Source organism: Alosa sapidissima, chromosome 1 (genome assembly GCF_018492685.1).
Source record: "Alosa sapidissima isolate fAloSap1 chromosome 1, fAloSap1.pri, whole genome shotgun sequence".
Classification (NCBI taxonomy): domain Eukaryota; kingdom Metazoa; phylum Chordata; class Actinopteri; order Clupeiformes; family Clupeidae; genus Alosa; species Alosa sapidissima.
The window spans coordinates 54,307,068-54,323,096 of NC_055957.1; the positions used below are offsets into that span (position 1 = coordinate 54,307,068).

The window sequence follows — 16,029 nt, forward strand, 5'->3', positions numbered from 1 at the left end:
ATCGCTAAAATATAGCCCATAGTCTTTTAAGCAGTTGTAGACTGTTTATGTGAAGTGTGTGTGTGTGTCTACATTACCTGTTTTGCCCCCCCAGAAGAACATCTGAAATTTTCTCAACCTTTGGAGTCTACGACTGCAGTGCTGGAGGGTGTCCTCAGCCTGGTTTGCCAGCTTAACAGGCCCAAAGGCCATGTTATCTGGCGCCATAATGGGATAGAGATCAAGAGTGGTGGAAGGTACAGCATCAGCACTGATGGTATGAGATGCATTCTGACAGTGACTGGAGTTTCCAAGGAGGATGACGGGGAGTATAGTTGTGAAAGCAAAGATGACAAGACATCTGTCAAAGTCAATACAAAAGGTCAATTTCTCAGTAATATGTTATAATATAAGCTATTTAGTCATTTAAATGTATTATTATTATTATTATTAAATAATACAAATTGATTTAATTAATTAATTAATTAATTAATAATTTGATCATTTAATTTCAGCTCCTCGATTGGTGAGATTTACCTCCAAATTGAGTGACATTGTTGCAGTTGAAAACACAGAAGGCACTTTCAAATGTTCCATTACCCCTGCTGATGTCACAGTGAAATGGCTGAGGAACGGTATTCCACTTACATCTGGGCCCAAGTATAAGATTGCACATGGAGGGAACAGTCATTCTCTCACTATAACTAACATTTGTCAAGAAGATGCAGGGGAGATTTCAATTGAGGCAGAAGAAAAGATCTCAAAAGCAACACTGCAAGTACAGCGTAAGTTTATTTGGTAACACTTTATTACAGTGCATGAAAATGCACTGTTCTGTTATCCGAAGTATTCTTCTTCTTATTACAGTGCATGCAAATGCACTGTATTGTTATTCCACAGGCTTCTTGCGACTTATTACAGTGCATGCAAATGCACTGTATTGTTATTCCTTAGACTTCTTCCGACTTATTAGAGTGCATGAAAGTGCACTCTACTGTTATCCGATTTCTTATTATTATTATTAGAGTGCATGAAAATGCACTCTACTGTTATCCGATTTATTCTTATTAGAGTGCATGAAAATGCACTCTATTGTTATCCGATTTTTTAGAGTGCATGAAAATGTACTCTACTGTTCTTCCTAGGCTTCGTCTTATTAGAGTGCATGAAAATGCACTCTACTGTTATCCGATTTCTTCTTATTACAGTGCATGAAAATGCACTGTACTGTTCTTCCTAGGCTTCTTCTTCTTATTCTTCTTCTTCTTCTAACGCATTTAATGCAGCTTCAACCGTTTAACGTAGAAACTTCATTCAAACTATGTTACGTAGGTCTTACTTAGGACATGGGTGCTATGTATTTTTCAGCTTTGTAACTTTTAAACTTTTTAAACTATTAATTAAAAACTAGTCAAAATTTCCCCATAGACTTAACATGGGCTAATGACATCACAATAGAGCCGTTAAGCAATTAGAATCCTATGGCAGGTGTTCGGGCCACCTGGATCAACTGCCAGTCTCAGGCTTTAAGCATACAAACTGGCCCTATTAAGACTACACATCCTGTTCAACTGCTTCCTCTGCCAAAAACTGTTTCAAAATAAAAGTCCTCACTACAATATTTCACTGTTAAACAATTCAACCCTTTAAACTACTGAACTTTTTAACTGTTAAGCCATTGTAACTGTTACTTGTCATCAACTATGACTCCTACCCACTGTAGCTAGTTAGCTAAGTTAGCTAAGTAACATGGTTAGCATAGTTAGCATGCTAGCATGTTAACATGCTAGTTAGCATTTTTAGCAAAACTGCTTAAAACGATTAGCTAAGTTAGCTAAGTCACATGGTTAGCATAGTTAGCATGCTAGCATGTTAGCATGCTAGTTAGCATTTTTAGTAAAACTGCTAAAAACGATTAGCTAAGTTAGCTAAGTAACGTGGTTAGCATAGTTAGCATGCTAGCATGTTAGCATGCTAGTTAGCATTTTTAGCAAAACTGCTAAAAATGATTAGCTAAGTCAGCTAAGTAACGTGGTTAGCATAGTTAGCACACTAGCATGTTAGCATGCTAATTAGCATTTTAAACAAAACTGCTTAAAATGATTAGATAAGTTAGCTAAGTCACATGGTTAGCATAGTTAGCATGCTAGTTAGCATTTTTAGCAAAACTGTTTAAAATGATTAGCTAAGTTTGCTAAGTCACATGGTTAGCATAGTTAGCATGTTAGCATGCTAATTAGCATTTTAAACAAAACTGCTTAAAATGATTAGCTAAGTTAGCTAAGTCACATGGTTAGCATTTTTAGCAAAACTGTTTAAAATGATTAGCTAAGTTTGCTAAGTCACATGGTTAGCATAGTTAGCATGTTAGCATGCTAATTAGCATTTTAAACAAAACTGCTTAAAATGATTAGCTAAGTTAGCTAAGTCACATGGTTAGCATAGTTAGCATGCTAACATGTTAGCATGCTAGTTAGCATTTTTAGCAAAACTGTTTAAAATGATTAGCTAAGTTTGCTAAGTCACATGGTTAGCATAGTTAACATGTTAGCATAGTTAGCATGTTAGTTAGCATAGTTAGCATAACTGCTAAAAATTATTAACTAAGTTAGCTAAGTAATATGGTTAGCATAGTTAGCATGTTAGTTAGCATAGTTAGCATAACTACTAAAAATGATTAGCTAGTTCAGTCATTCCAACTATATTAAACCTCATCTACCTAGCAAATAATTTAACCATTTAAACTATCCACCTATTTAACTGTCCAGTCATTCCAACTATATTAAACTGTGTCTACCTAGCAAATAATTTAACCTTTTAAACTATCCACCTATTTAACTGTTCAGTCATTCCAACTATATTAAACCTCATCTACCTAGTTCAGTCATTTGAACTATATTAAACCTCATGTTGGTTGCCAATTAGCACATCATCTATTTTAACAATATACCATAGTTTTCATGTTAGTGATGTTAGCATGCTAATTAGAATAGTTAGCATGACTACTAAAAATGATTAGCTAGGTTAGCTAAGTCACATGGTTAGCATAGTTAATATTTTAACATTGTTAGCATGGTAGTTAGCATAGTAACTTGGTTTACATTATTATCTTTGTTAACATAGTTAGCATAACTGCTAGCAAACATTAGAGCCATTCCAACTGTCAGTTATCGTCAACTATCTACCTAAATAATTAAACCTTTTAAACCATCCACCTTTTTAACTGTTCAGTCATTCCAACTATATTAAACCTCATCTACCTAGTTCAGTCATTCCAACTATATTAAACCTCATCTACCTAGTTCAGTCATTTGAACTATATTAAACCTCATGTTGGTTGCCAATTAGCACATCATCTGTTTTAACAATATATTTCACACCATATGTTTTGCATTTTCATGCACTGGTAATTCCCTGGAATTGCGTTTTCTAGTTATTCTTCTTCTAACGCTTTTTGTGCGTTTAATGCGGCTTCAACCGTTTAACGTAGAAACTTTGTTCAAACTGCGTTGCGTAGGTCTTACTTAGGTGACTTCAGCTATGTATTTTTCAGCATTGTAACTTTTATACTTTTTAAACTATTAATTAAAAACTACTAAAATTTCCCCATTGACTTAACATTAGATTATGACATCACAATAGAGCAATTAGAATCCTATGCCAGGTGTTCAGGCCACCTGGAGCAACTGTCTCAGGCTTTAAGCATACAATATGGCTGTATTAAGACTGCAGATCCTGTTCAACTGCTTCCTGTGCCCATAACTGTTTCAAAATAAAAGTCCCTTTAAACTATCCAACTTTTTAACTGTTCAACTGTTATCAACTGTTCAACTGTTACTGTAACTGTGTCAACTATGACTCCCATCAACTGTATCCTCTGCCTTCAACTGTTTCAAAATAAAAGTCCTCACTAGCTAGTTAGCATCATTAGCATTGTTAGCATAGTTAACATTTTAGCAGAACTACTAAAAATGATTAGCTAAGTTAGCTGAGTCACATGGTTAGCATAGTTAGCATGTTTAGTAAAACTGCTACAAATGATTAGCTAAGTTAGCTAAGTCACATGGTTAGCATAGTTAGCATGTTAGCATTTTTAATAAAACTGCTACAAATGATTAGCTAAGTTAGCTAAGTAACGTGATTAGCATAGTTAGCATTGTTAGCATTTTAGCATAACTGCTAAAAATGATTAGCTAAGTTAGCTAAGTCATATTGTTAACATAGTTAGCATTGTTAGCATTTTTTCAAAACTGCTAAAAAAATGAGCTAAGTTAACTAAGTACCTTGGTCAAAATAATTAGCTTTGTTAGCATAACGGCTAGCAAACATTAGACTTTTAAACTTTTAAACTGTCTACGTCTAAACTATCAACTTTTTATTAAGCTATGCTATGTCTTTCCTAGCTTCATTTTCATGCACTCGTAATTCCCTGGAATTACATTCTCTAGTTCTTATTATTTTTCTTCTTCTAACGCAGTTAATGCAGCTTCAACCGTTTAACGTAGAAACTTCATTCAAACTGCGTTGCGTAGGTCTTACTTAGGACATGGGGGCTTTGTATTTTTCATCTTTGTAACTTTTATACTTTTTAAAATATTAATTAAAAACTACTCAAAATTTCCCCATAGACTTAACATGGGCTGATGACATCACAATGGACTAATTAACTTGATTTGCACCTGTATCATCTTCCAGCTGCTCATCTAGGCCCCATCAAAGAATCAGTTCAACTGATTGCACCTGTATCAACTGCTTTCTGCTTAACTAGGCCTACTCTCTCTGTGTCTCTCCATTCTACAAGGATATAAGGCACATTCCATCCAACTTTCTATCCATTCATCCTCTTCAAACCATTCACTCATCCACCCATTAACCCTTAAAGGTGTAGGTTTTTGAACGTTCTAAGTTCCGCAACAATTGAAGGTTCTAAAATTCTATGTTGAATTCAATGAACCCAGATATTCTTTAGAATGTTCATTTCTCAGCATTCCCGTCACACCGGTGTGACGGTACTCCTTTAAGGGTTAAACTATCCACCAACATCCATTAAATAATCTGCCTATCAACATCCATTCAACTTTCTGTCTATCAACATCCATTACACTATCTAAATTCAACTTTTAAACTATATACTCTGTCTCAGGCTTTAAGCATACATTCTGGCTCTATTAAGACTACAGATTCTGTTCCTATTTCCTCTGCCCACAACTGTTTCAAAATAAATGTCCTCACTACAACCAAGTTGTAAAAATGATTAGCTAGGTTAGCTAAGTCACATGGTTAGCATAGTTAGCATGTTAGTTAGCATAGTTAGCATAGTTATCATTATAGTTTTGACTAAACTATTAGAAAACATTAGCTAAGTAATATGGTTAGCATAGTTAGCATTGTTAATATAACTGCTAAAAATGAATAGCTAAGTCACATGGTTAGCATGTTAGCATTCTTAATATTTTAGCATAACTGTTATAAATTATTAGCTAAGTTAGCTAAGTTACATAGTTAGCATTGTTAAAATAGTTAACAGCATTAGCATTATTAACATTTAAAAAAACTGCTAAAAAACATTAGCTAAATTAACTAAGTTAAGTAACTTGGTTAGCATTATTATCTTTGTTAATATAGTTAGCATAACTGCTAGAAAACATTAGAGCCATTCCAACTGTCAGTTATCGTCAACTATCTACCTAAATAATTTAACCTTACACTATCTACCTATCTATTTAACTGTTCAGTCATTCCAACTATATTAAACCTCATCTACCAAACAACCAATATAGTTTGTTTTTACTCTGTATGATGTTTTACATCACAACTTTAGCATTTTCATGCACTGGTAATTCCTTGGAATTGCATTTCTAGTTATAATTATTATTATTCTTCCAGGCCCTAATTTGACTTGAAGCCCTTATCGTAGAAATTTCGTTCAAACTTTGATGCATAGCTCTTGAACCAAATTTTCGTTCTATATTTCTACAACTTTTACTTTTTGAGATATTAAATAAAAACTAAACTTAAAATCTCCATAGACTTAACATTGGTTTTATGACAGCATAATAGGCTATTAAGGAAATAGAATGCAATCAACTGCACCTGTGCTCTCTCACTGACTGCCTGCAGCAATTTGAATGGAACCTCTTCTCTGTGTCCCACTCCATTCAACTGAATAGCTCACTTCTCATCCCAACTTTCTTTCACTTCCTTTTCTTTACTTTCCCTTATTTTCTCTTTCTCCCAATTTCAATAACTTTTAACTATTCTTACTTTATTTTACTATTTACACATTTTATAGCATGGTAACCACTATAATGACCCTAGCAACAACCTAGCAACCACTTTTATAGCATAGCAACCACTATCATTATCCTAGCAACAGCCTAGCAACCACCTTAAATACCTTAGCAACAACCTAGCAACCACTTTTATAGCATAGCAACCACTATAATTACCCTAGCAACAGCATAGCAACTACTTAAGTACCCTAGCAACAACCTAGCAACCACCTAGCAACCACTTTTATAGCATAGCAACCACTATAATTACCCTAGCAACAGCCTAACAGCCTACCCCATCCAGCAGGTCTCAGGTCAGCTCTTTGCCTCTGATGAAAATTTAGGCAAATTGTCAAAGCTTTGTAAAAGCACTCAGTATTACAATGTAACAACTATATGTAGGTACCCACAAATACATAATGCAAGTACAATGATAGTACCTGATAGTACATGTTGTTACACAGGTTGTACCACTGTACCTAATTAGGTAGGTACACTGTAACAGCAACACATTAAAATAAAGTGTTACCGTTTATTTATAGTGCATGTATTGACATTTTGTACATCATGTATCTCTGTTCAAATAAGTTCCATTTACTTTTCCTCATCAATGTTTGTAGAGCACTAATCAGTGACAAGGGAAAACCGTTTTTTATTGGGGTTTCTTTTTCAACAGAGGTACCAGTTACCTTTAAAAAGAAACTTCAGGACCTCACGGTTCAGGAGCAGGATGAAGTGCGTCTTGAGGTGGAGTTGAGTAAACCATCCAAAGAAGTAAAATGGATGAAGAATGGTGTTGTTGTCCAACCCGGAGGCAGTGTAGATATCATTGTGGAAGGTGCCAGGCAAACCCTTCTTTTCAAGAATGTGACCCAGGGTGATAGAGGACAATACTCATGCGAGACGTTGGATGACAAGACCCAAGCCAAGCTCACAGTGGAAAGTAAGCAAAACTTTCATGGGGATGTTGTTATTATGTATGGTTGGGAAATGCATGTTTTCTCTTGGATGACAAGACCCAAGCCAATCTCACAGTGGAAAGTAAGCAAAACTTTAGTCCATGGGCCCAGACCAAAAACTTATCGGTAACAGTCAAGGTGGCAAAGTCTAGTTATGATTTTTACAATCTTCCATGTGTGAGGGACATATTCTGATATGATAACCCCTGCAGAGTGGCAGCTAAGTTGTATTTATCATGTCTTTTATACCCATACCTGACAGGCGTCTGGAACAGTTTAATGGGTATTATTATTGTGAAACTACCAAAATCAAGGCTGGTTAGTTCACAATCTGGTATTTTGTGTATACAGGACAGCTATAAGGACTATCAGAGATCGCAGACCTCCATCAAAGCTTGCAATATTCTGCAGCAGTAGTGAAAGTGAAAGTAAATTTGTTCAGTCAGTCAATGAGTCATATCAGCTAAAAAATGTAATAGGTTAATCTTGGGCTCATCCTACATCTTTCCATAAAGGTTTACGTAGCATCTGGCTAATAGTTTTCTATAATCCTGTGCAGAGACATTTGAATATTATATATTGTAATCAATATTGACAATGGTTTACTACATGTAATCATTAGTGATGGGTTGTGAGGTTATTGCAGAGGTGTTACCAGGATGTCATGTTTTGTGGGCTTATTTGGAAAGGAGGGCGGCAACAAAGAAATTGCTAAATGAGCTGAATAGGTAGGCTATAAAACACATTCTATTGTCCAATTCCCATATAGTAACGCTTTCGTTTTTGGAACACATTATATGCCTATGTATTAGTGCTCAACAGGGTCTGTATTAAGCAACTGTGCACATGTATTAGGTCTTTATTAAACAATTTCTTATCCTAAGTCAATAGGCCATTTATTCTGGGTAAATCCTTAATAAGCAACTAGTTGGTTACTACTGTACAGTATGGTTATGGTATTTTGCAGACACTTTTGTCCAAAACAATGTACGGAATATGAACATTACAATAGTTAAAATACAACAGTTTTTCTGATTTGGGGACAGCATCTATTATGCTTAAAGTCTACATTAAGCATAATAGTAATAATAACAATGCTCATCAGAGGACCGCAGTGGACGATCGGGGATGTAGAGCGGCATCATGGAATTCAAATAGCAGGTAGCTAATGCAGTAAGTGTACTATAGGCCAGAGTGAGGGATTTGAATTTGATTCTGGCTGCTATAAAAAGCCAGTGGGGAGTAACTCAGAGAGGAGTTTGTTCTGTTTGACTGTGCTGCAACAGTCTGATTCAACTGTAATAGTTTCACTACACATGCAGGCAGGCCAGCTAACAATGAATTGCAGTAGTCCACAACAGTAGTGGGTTGGCACAAGAAGTTGTCAAGCCGACATGATTTTGTGATCGAGGTTACAGTACATGCTCATAGAAATTTTGCCGTCAATTGTGACACCCAAGTTGTTGGGAAATAGCTATATTAAACAAACTCTCAGTTTTGGAGAGATTAAGCTGGAAGTACCGATCCAAAATGAAATACCCTTAACTCATTGAGTGCCAAAAACCAGTGCTCGAATTACGTGGGAGCCAGAGGGAGCCGAGCTCCCTTAGAGTGAGGACTGGCTCCCATAAAAACAACAAATTCAAAAATCTGAGGGGGTCTCTTATATCTGAAGGTGTCTGGCATTGTAATTTAATCTTAAACAACGCTCATTATCCATCCCTGAACGATCTCTTATCAGTAGGCTAGGCTACGTTAAATTAAAATATAGGCTACTACTGGACATAGACCTACCCTACACTCTTGAACGCAGCATGACTGCACTTCACCATCACACCACTATAGCCTATGAGAAAACCGCATAGCCTAATATCGATTTGACAGCACTCGCAAGTCCGAAGAGGTCACCCTGCTTTGATGCGAGTGTTTTGTCTATTTACATAGGCGGTCATTGGGCTGAAAAAGTCCTGTTTGTTGTTGAACTTGCGCTTCGCCTCTTCTGTGTTTATTGACAAAAATAAATTATGGCCCATAATACAGCCTACTTCAATGATTGTGTGAATTGATCTGCAACTATCCTCTGCCATTCGAGCTCCAGAAAGTTCCCAGATATTTTGAAACACCTGTTAGCAATCTCTGATGACGGAATATTCAATGGCTACATCTCATCACGCAGTGCAAATTCCAAAATTGTTCGTCTATTTATTTCCACGGTTCAACACATGAGACGACTGAACACCCCGGTGTTGATATCACCATGTGTACATTAGCCTATAATACTAGAACATAGTTTGGCTGCAATGGCTTTATTAATTTCTGCCAGTTAGTGCATTTTCCCTGTGTATAAGTTAAAGACTACATGCATTATTGTGTTTTAGCCTATCTGAGACGGTGGTATGGTTCAAATGAGTTACGTTGTTAAATTGAGAATGGCACTCGACTAAACTAAGTTTAGTCTATTTTTTTGTATTGTGAAATTGAAATGAAATATGGAAAAAAGGAATAAATTTCTATCAAATCTGTCAAGTTATAGCCAAGGCCTACCGTGCGCATAGCCTACTGCGCAAAAGCGCCACTCGCGCCTAGGCTATTTAATTGTATCGCCTTTAGGCTATGTAGCCTACTGGATGTGCCAACTTTTTATGAGAGAAAAATCCCCTTAAAGTCAAAAAGATAATTCGAGCCCTGCCAAAAACGTAATATTATGTTTTTCCTTCCCATGCGTTGAGTGCCAAAAACGTAATATTACGTTTTTAACTTTTTTTTTTTTAAATTACGAAACACTCTAACTGTCTAACACACCTTATATGTGATTTTGGGAACTCTGTGATGAATGGAAATGAAATATATGACGATCGAAAACTCATGAAAACGCACAATCTGGACATTTTATCTGGACATTTTATCATAACTCGGTTGCCGCTTTGGGTCGAATCAGTGACGCATGCACGTCAGCTGAAAACCAGGCCATTTTCGTGGGTATATCACTAGGTGGCAGTCTCGCCAGGTCTCGCTCTGGTCTCGCTGATCACTTCCCGGAAAGTTTACAGTAGAGATGCACCGATATGGAATTTTAGGGCCGATAACGATAACCGATATTTATTGGTTTGTTGTGGCCGATACCGATACGATAACCGATAATATTACTCTTGAAAATAAAATTGTGAAAACTGATTTGGGGACAGCATTTAATAAGCATAATTTTATTGCAGTAATTTTACCTACCACCAAATGATGGACAGAACTCATAATAGTCCTCAATAGTATGGCAGTCAACAACATAACAGTAGCCTAGGCCTACAGTATGTGTGGCTCCTTTAAGTGAACCTGACGTCAGTGAATTGCGAGTGAGTGGCTAGAGAGTTTGAATTGTTTTCATTTAGGACTAAACGCTCATAAACGACTCAGTTTGGAATAAGCTACAGTATAGCGACCAAATCAGAGTTTGTGAGGGTAACTTAGGTTTAGTTTCAACTGCGGGTAACTGAATAAAGCTGCAACTCCTCAGACTGTATCTTATGTCTGTCTACTCTGTTGCGCACAACCTGCTGCAGCAGAAATTAAAGGAGTTAGCCCCGAAGGTTTTAATAACTTATTATGATGACCTGTCTGGAACTGAAGCACGAATGGTTAGCATATTTCTAGGTAATAATACAAAACCCAAGCTAAAGTAATGCAAATATAATACTAAAACACAACTTAGAACTAGGCCTACTTATGTACTCGTCCCACTAACGAGTTTGTTTATTTGTTTCCCCGACCAGTGCGGTAAAGTGCAAACACACCAGCACAAGACGGCTCTAGATAGGGCTGAGCTCTGTTAAGGTTAAATGGCGGATCATTCACGAGAGGATTTTGAGATGCACATATTCCCAAATGAACGCATATCCACAGATTTTGTTAGAGTGGTGAAATACATTCACACCGCTGACATTATATTGAGGAAAAAGTATAGCCAACCAAGCTCAAGTATAGCCAACCAAGCTCAGTGTAGTCAGACGGACCTTACGTAGGCCTAAATTAGGACTTTAAAAAATATCGGCGCAAATTATCGGCCAGAATTCTGTTATCGGACCGATAATAATATTTTAATTTTTTCACTTATCGGCTAATAATATATCGGCCACCGATATATCGTGCATCCCTAGTTTACAGGCAACACTTCATATTTCATGAAAGTTATATCTCTGTTTCTAGAAAAAAAACAGTGATTTTGATGAAAACTAGCCACTATTTAGCTTGGGATTTCTCAGGAACAGAGGCCTGTAGAAATACACGGTTTGCACCCACTGAGAGCTTAAAGTCACCTTTTAAACGAGCTATTGTATGTGTTCATAGCTATAACACAGAATATACTGTGGCTGTACAAAAATCATCAACAATGGTATAGATTGCTGGCACTCTAGGACAAAGCTTCCGAAAACAGCTTGGCATTCAATGAGTTAAGACATGCAGAAATCCAATCTGAAATGGTTTACACCAATTCCATTATTTGATATCACCCAATGAAGTGGTGTACAGTAAATAGAGAAAAGGGGCCCTAGTAATGATCTCTGAGACACATCTGTGAAACTTTGATACCTGCCTTTGATATTGATATAAGGTATGGGTCAAAAGAGTTGAGACTAGAGATGCACCGACACGGAATTTTAGGTCGGGTGGGGAATTTTAAAGTTAAAAATAAAAAAGCAAAAACGAGGCGTTGTAATCACCGGTATCTTTGGCTAACATGTGTTAGGTTTTGTGATCTTGGCCACTAGGGGTCACTCTTGCATCCTTGCCATGTTGCTCAAGGTCACAAAGAAAGTAAAATCCAAACGCTCAGAAGATACAAAAGTTCCAAACAAACATCTTCCAGCGGCAAGTTCCAGGATAAAGTTTCACAAAAGTGGTCTCAAAAGATCCAAAGTTTTACAAACGCAAAGTTCCAAGCAAACAAAAAGGGAATTCCAAAGTCTTTTCCCAATAGGTACACGAGTGACTCACCCTCAAACAGCACAAAGACTCAGTGACAAGAACAAAACACAGGGTAGAATAAATACCCAAGGTAATTGATCACATGACCACCACAGAATTGGAAATTAAGAATTAGAGGGAAAGTTAACCAAAAACAGGTGGGGCACAAATCACATGACCATCAATACAAAGAAGTACATGACCATCAAAACATGCACACACACACACACTCATAAACACATGCAAACACACATAAAGATACTTGCAGGCACACACACACGCGCACACATACACACACACACACACACACATGCACGCACATAAACACACAGTCACACACTCACACAAGCACAGACATATACACACACACGCACACACACACATAAACACACACATGCGTCATCACACACACATTAGACATGCACGCATACTAGGGCCGATAACGATAACCGATATTTATTGGTTTGTTGTGGCCGATACCGATACGATAACCGATAATATTACTCTTGAAAAAAAATTGTGAAAAGTGATTTGGGGAAAGCATTTAATAAGCATAATTTTATTAACTATTAAACAGTAATTTTACCTACCACCAAATGATGGACAGAACTCATAATAGTCCTCAATAGTACAGCAGTGAACAAAATAGCAGTAGCCTAGCCCTATGTGTGGCTCCTTTAAGTGAACCTGACGTCAGTTAATTGGGAGTGAGTGGCTAGCGACAGTGTATGAATCGTTTCCATTTAGGAGTAAACGCTCATAAACGGCTTAGCTGGGAATAAGCTATAACGACCAATTCAGAGTTTGTGAGGAAACTTATGTTTAGTTTCAACTGCGGGTAACTGAATAAAGCTGCAACTCCTCAGACTGTATCTTATGTCCGTCTACTCTGTTGCGCACAACCTGCTGCAGCAGAAATTAAAGGGGTTAGCCCCGAACGTAATGCAAATACTAAAATACAACTTAGAACTAGGCCTACTTATGTACTCGTCCCACCGACCAGTTTGTTTATTTGTTTCCCCGACTAGCGCGGTAAAGTGCAAACACACCAGCACAAGACGGCTCTAGCGTTGAGCTCCGCTCTGCTAAGGTTCAACGGCAGATCATTCACAAGAGGATTTTGGGATGCACAGATTCAACGCAGATCCACAGTTGTTGTTAGAATGGTGAAATACATTCATACCGTTGACATTATATTGAGGAAGAAGTATAGCCAACCAAGCTCAAGTAGCTCAGTGTAGCCAGATGGGCCTTACATATGCCCAGTCCGGAAATTAGGGCTTTAAAAAATATCGGCGCAAATTATCGGCCGAAATTCTGTTATCGGACCGATAATAATATTTTCATTTTTTCACTTATCGGCCAATAATATATCAGCCGCCGATATATATTGTGCATCCCTAGTGCACACCCACACAAGCAAGCACATGCACACACATAAACACACACACACAAACACAGTCACACACTCACACAAGCACAGACATATACACACAAATACATACACACACACGCACACACTCACACAAGCACAGACATATACACACAAATACATACACACACACGCACACACTCACACACACGCAAGCATGCACACACACACACACACACATAAACACACACACTCGTCATCACACACACATTAGATATGCACGCATACCCACACAAGCAAGCACATGCACACACAGGCATGCACGCACGCACAAATACAAACACGTGCACACACGCATGCACAAATGCACACACATGCACGCACACACACGCACACACACACACACACACACACACACACACACACACATAAACACACCCACAAACACGCACACACACATAAAAACACACACATGCAGGCAAGCAGGCACATGTGCGCACGCACACACACACACTCACAAGTGAACACACACACACAAACACACACATGCACACTCATTTACATACACAAAAGTTGCAAGAGTAGGGGGTGGAGTAGGAGATGGAGACAAATTGACAAGCGTGATTTATTTTTGTGGAGAGAATGTGCAGGACTGAGCGGCGGTCATATTTTGCACCACTTTGCAGTACATCTAGTTTTACTACTGTTGGTCTAACAAATTAAATGGCACCATTCAAGTTTGCCACCTTGACTGTTACCGCTATCTGGTCTGGGCCATGGACTATGCTGTTATTATGTCTGATTTGTGAAATTTAAATGTTCTCTCTTTTTTACCATACAGTGAGAAAGATTCAGGTGGTGAAGGGTTTTGCAAAGGAAACAAAGGTTACTGAAGAAGAATCCACAACATTTGAGGTTGAACTGAGTGAAATTGTAGAAGAAGGCACCTGGATGAAAGATGGCAAGAAATTAAAAGCAGGAACAAACTGTGTCACTACAAGACATGGCAAAAAACATTCCTTGACATTATCCAAGTTAATAACAGAGGATGCTGGGATGATTGTCTTCCAAGCAGAAGGTGTCCATGTTTCTGGCAAGCTGATCATCACAGGTGCCTCAGTGCTTCTCCTGGCATAATATATATACAATTTATATAAAAATTGTCTCACAAATTAAAGTGACATATTCATAGACAGCAAGTTCAAAACTGAGGTGTAGGCACAATATTGGAGGCCAGGGGGATAAGATAATTACAATGGCATGTAGGGAGGCACAAAGACCAATGTCTGTATGCCATTTTTGCCATCTGCAGATATGAACATTTGCTGATATTTCTGACAGATAACTGCGAGAAAAAGGGTGTATCCCAGACTCAAATTCCACAGTATTCTCCCTTGCACACAACACATACATTTAGATACGTATCTGGGAATATACTGACCTGTTACACAATCCCAGATACGGCTGATTACGTACCAAACTTGGGGTCCCTGCATGTCCCAGCCATATTCTGAATTGTGTAACAGGAGCTATTAGTTGCCATGATGAATAATCCCTGGGAGTGCTTGCACACCTTGGTCTACATAGCCTTCTTTGATTGGTTGAAAAATCACAGTTTCTTCTCCTTCTTTAAACCCACTCCCCATTGGACTCTTTTTCAGACATCATTTTGATGATTATGAGGAAGAAGGTTATTGTTTTTATTATAACTAGTACTACTACTATTAGTAGTACTGCTTACTACTTACTACTAGTCTACTATTGTTATATTGATGGACAAGGAGAAATTAATCACACCAATATTTGTATTAGGCAAAAAAAAAAAATTAGTAGCCTGACGAGCCAGACCCACATCAAGATGTAGGGTCTGGAGAATTAACCATTCGCAGTGCTCAGTCCGAGGGGCGGGATAATCGGTTGTCTTTCAAATTCCCTCTGCACGCAATAGAATGGCGCTACAACTCATGAGTCTCATGCGTTTTCCCACCAGTGGAGCTAGTTGGCAAGTTCAAACTTTTGCCAACAAAAAAAGCTTAACTTGTGTCACGCTGTTCGCCAACAGCAACATCCATCTTCTTTGTTTTCAAGTAGCAGGGAATTCAAGCCAAACCGTTGCAACTCCGCCATCAATCATTATGTTAAGCCCGCCTACCGACTCTATACACGATGTGATTGTCGAAGTTTCATTTTTCCAGCTCGCAAGCCAACGTAGAGTTGCTAGACTACCCTGGAAGCAAATTACATTTGCTGCCGCTAGGGTGCGTTTAGATTTCTAGGCTAATAAATTAGATAAATTATTAGACAACAAAATTCAATATACACCAATTTACTTTTACACATACTATTTAATCATGTTTAATGCTAGATTAACATGAAGGCGTAAGTCTTCTGAAAACAAACGCTTTTTTTTCAAAAGGGTATTGTAATCAGAATCAGAATCAGTGTTATTGTTCAGATTTGCACAAGCAAACAAGGAAATTGACTCAGGTTA

At 37.7% G+C, this 16,029-nt stretch overlaps 1 protein-coding gene across 14 annotated transcripts in view; it reads left to right on the plus strand.

Annotated features, from left to right (window-relative positions):
• The window catches only part of obscnb (obscurin, cytoskeletal calmodulin and titin-interacting RhoGEF b), a 196,347-nt gene that overhangs the window by 49,827 nt on the left and 130,491 nt on the right, over window positions 1–16,029 (plus strand). For 13 of the 14 annotated variants that reach the window (XM_042109107.1, XM_042109123.1, XM_042109138.1 and 10 more), the window contains 4 exons: window positions 95–361; window positions 495–764; window positions 6,928–7,194; window positions 14,380–14,649. In XM_042109107.1, coding sequence (XP_041965041.1) covers window positions 95–361; window positions 495–764; window positions 6,928–7,194; window positions 14,380–14,649 — 1,074 coding nt within the window. The remainder of the gene's footprint in view (window positions 1–94; window positions 362–494; window positions 765–6,927; window positions 7,195–14,379; window positions 14,650–16,029) is intronic. The other variant, XM_042109167.1, reaches the window with a different exon arrangement.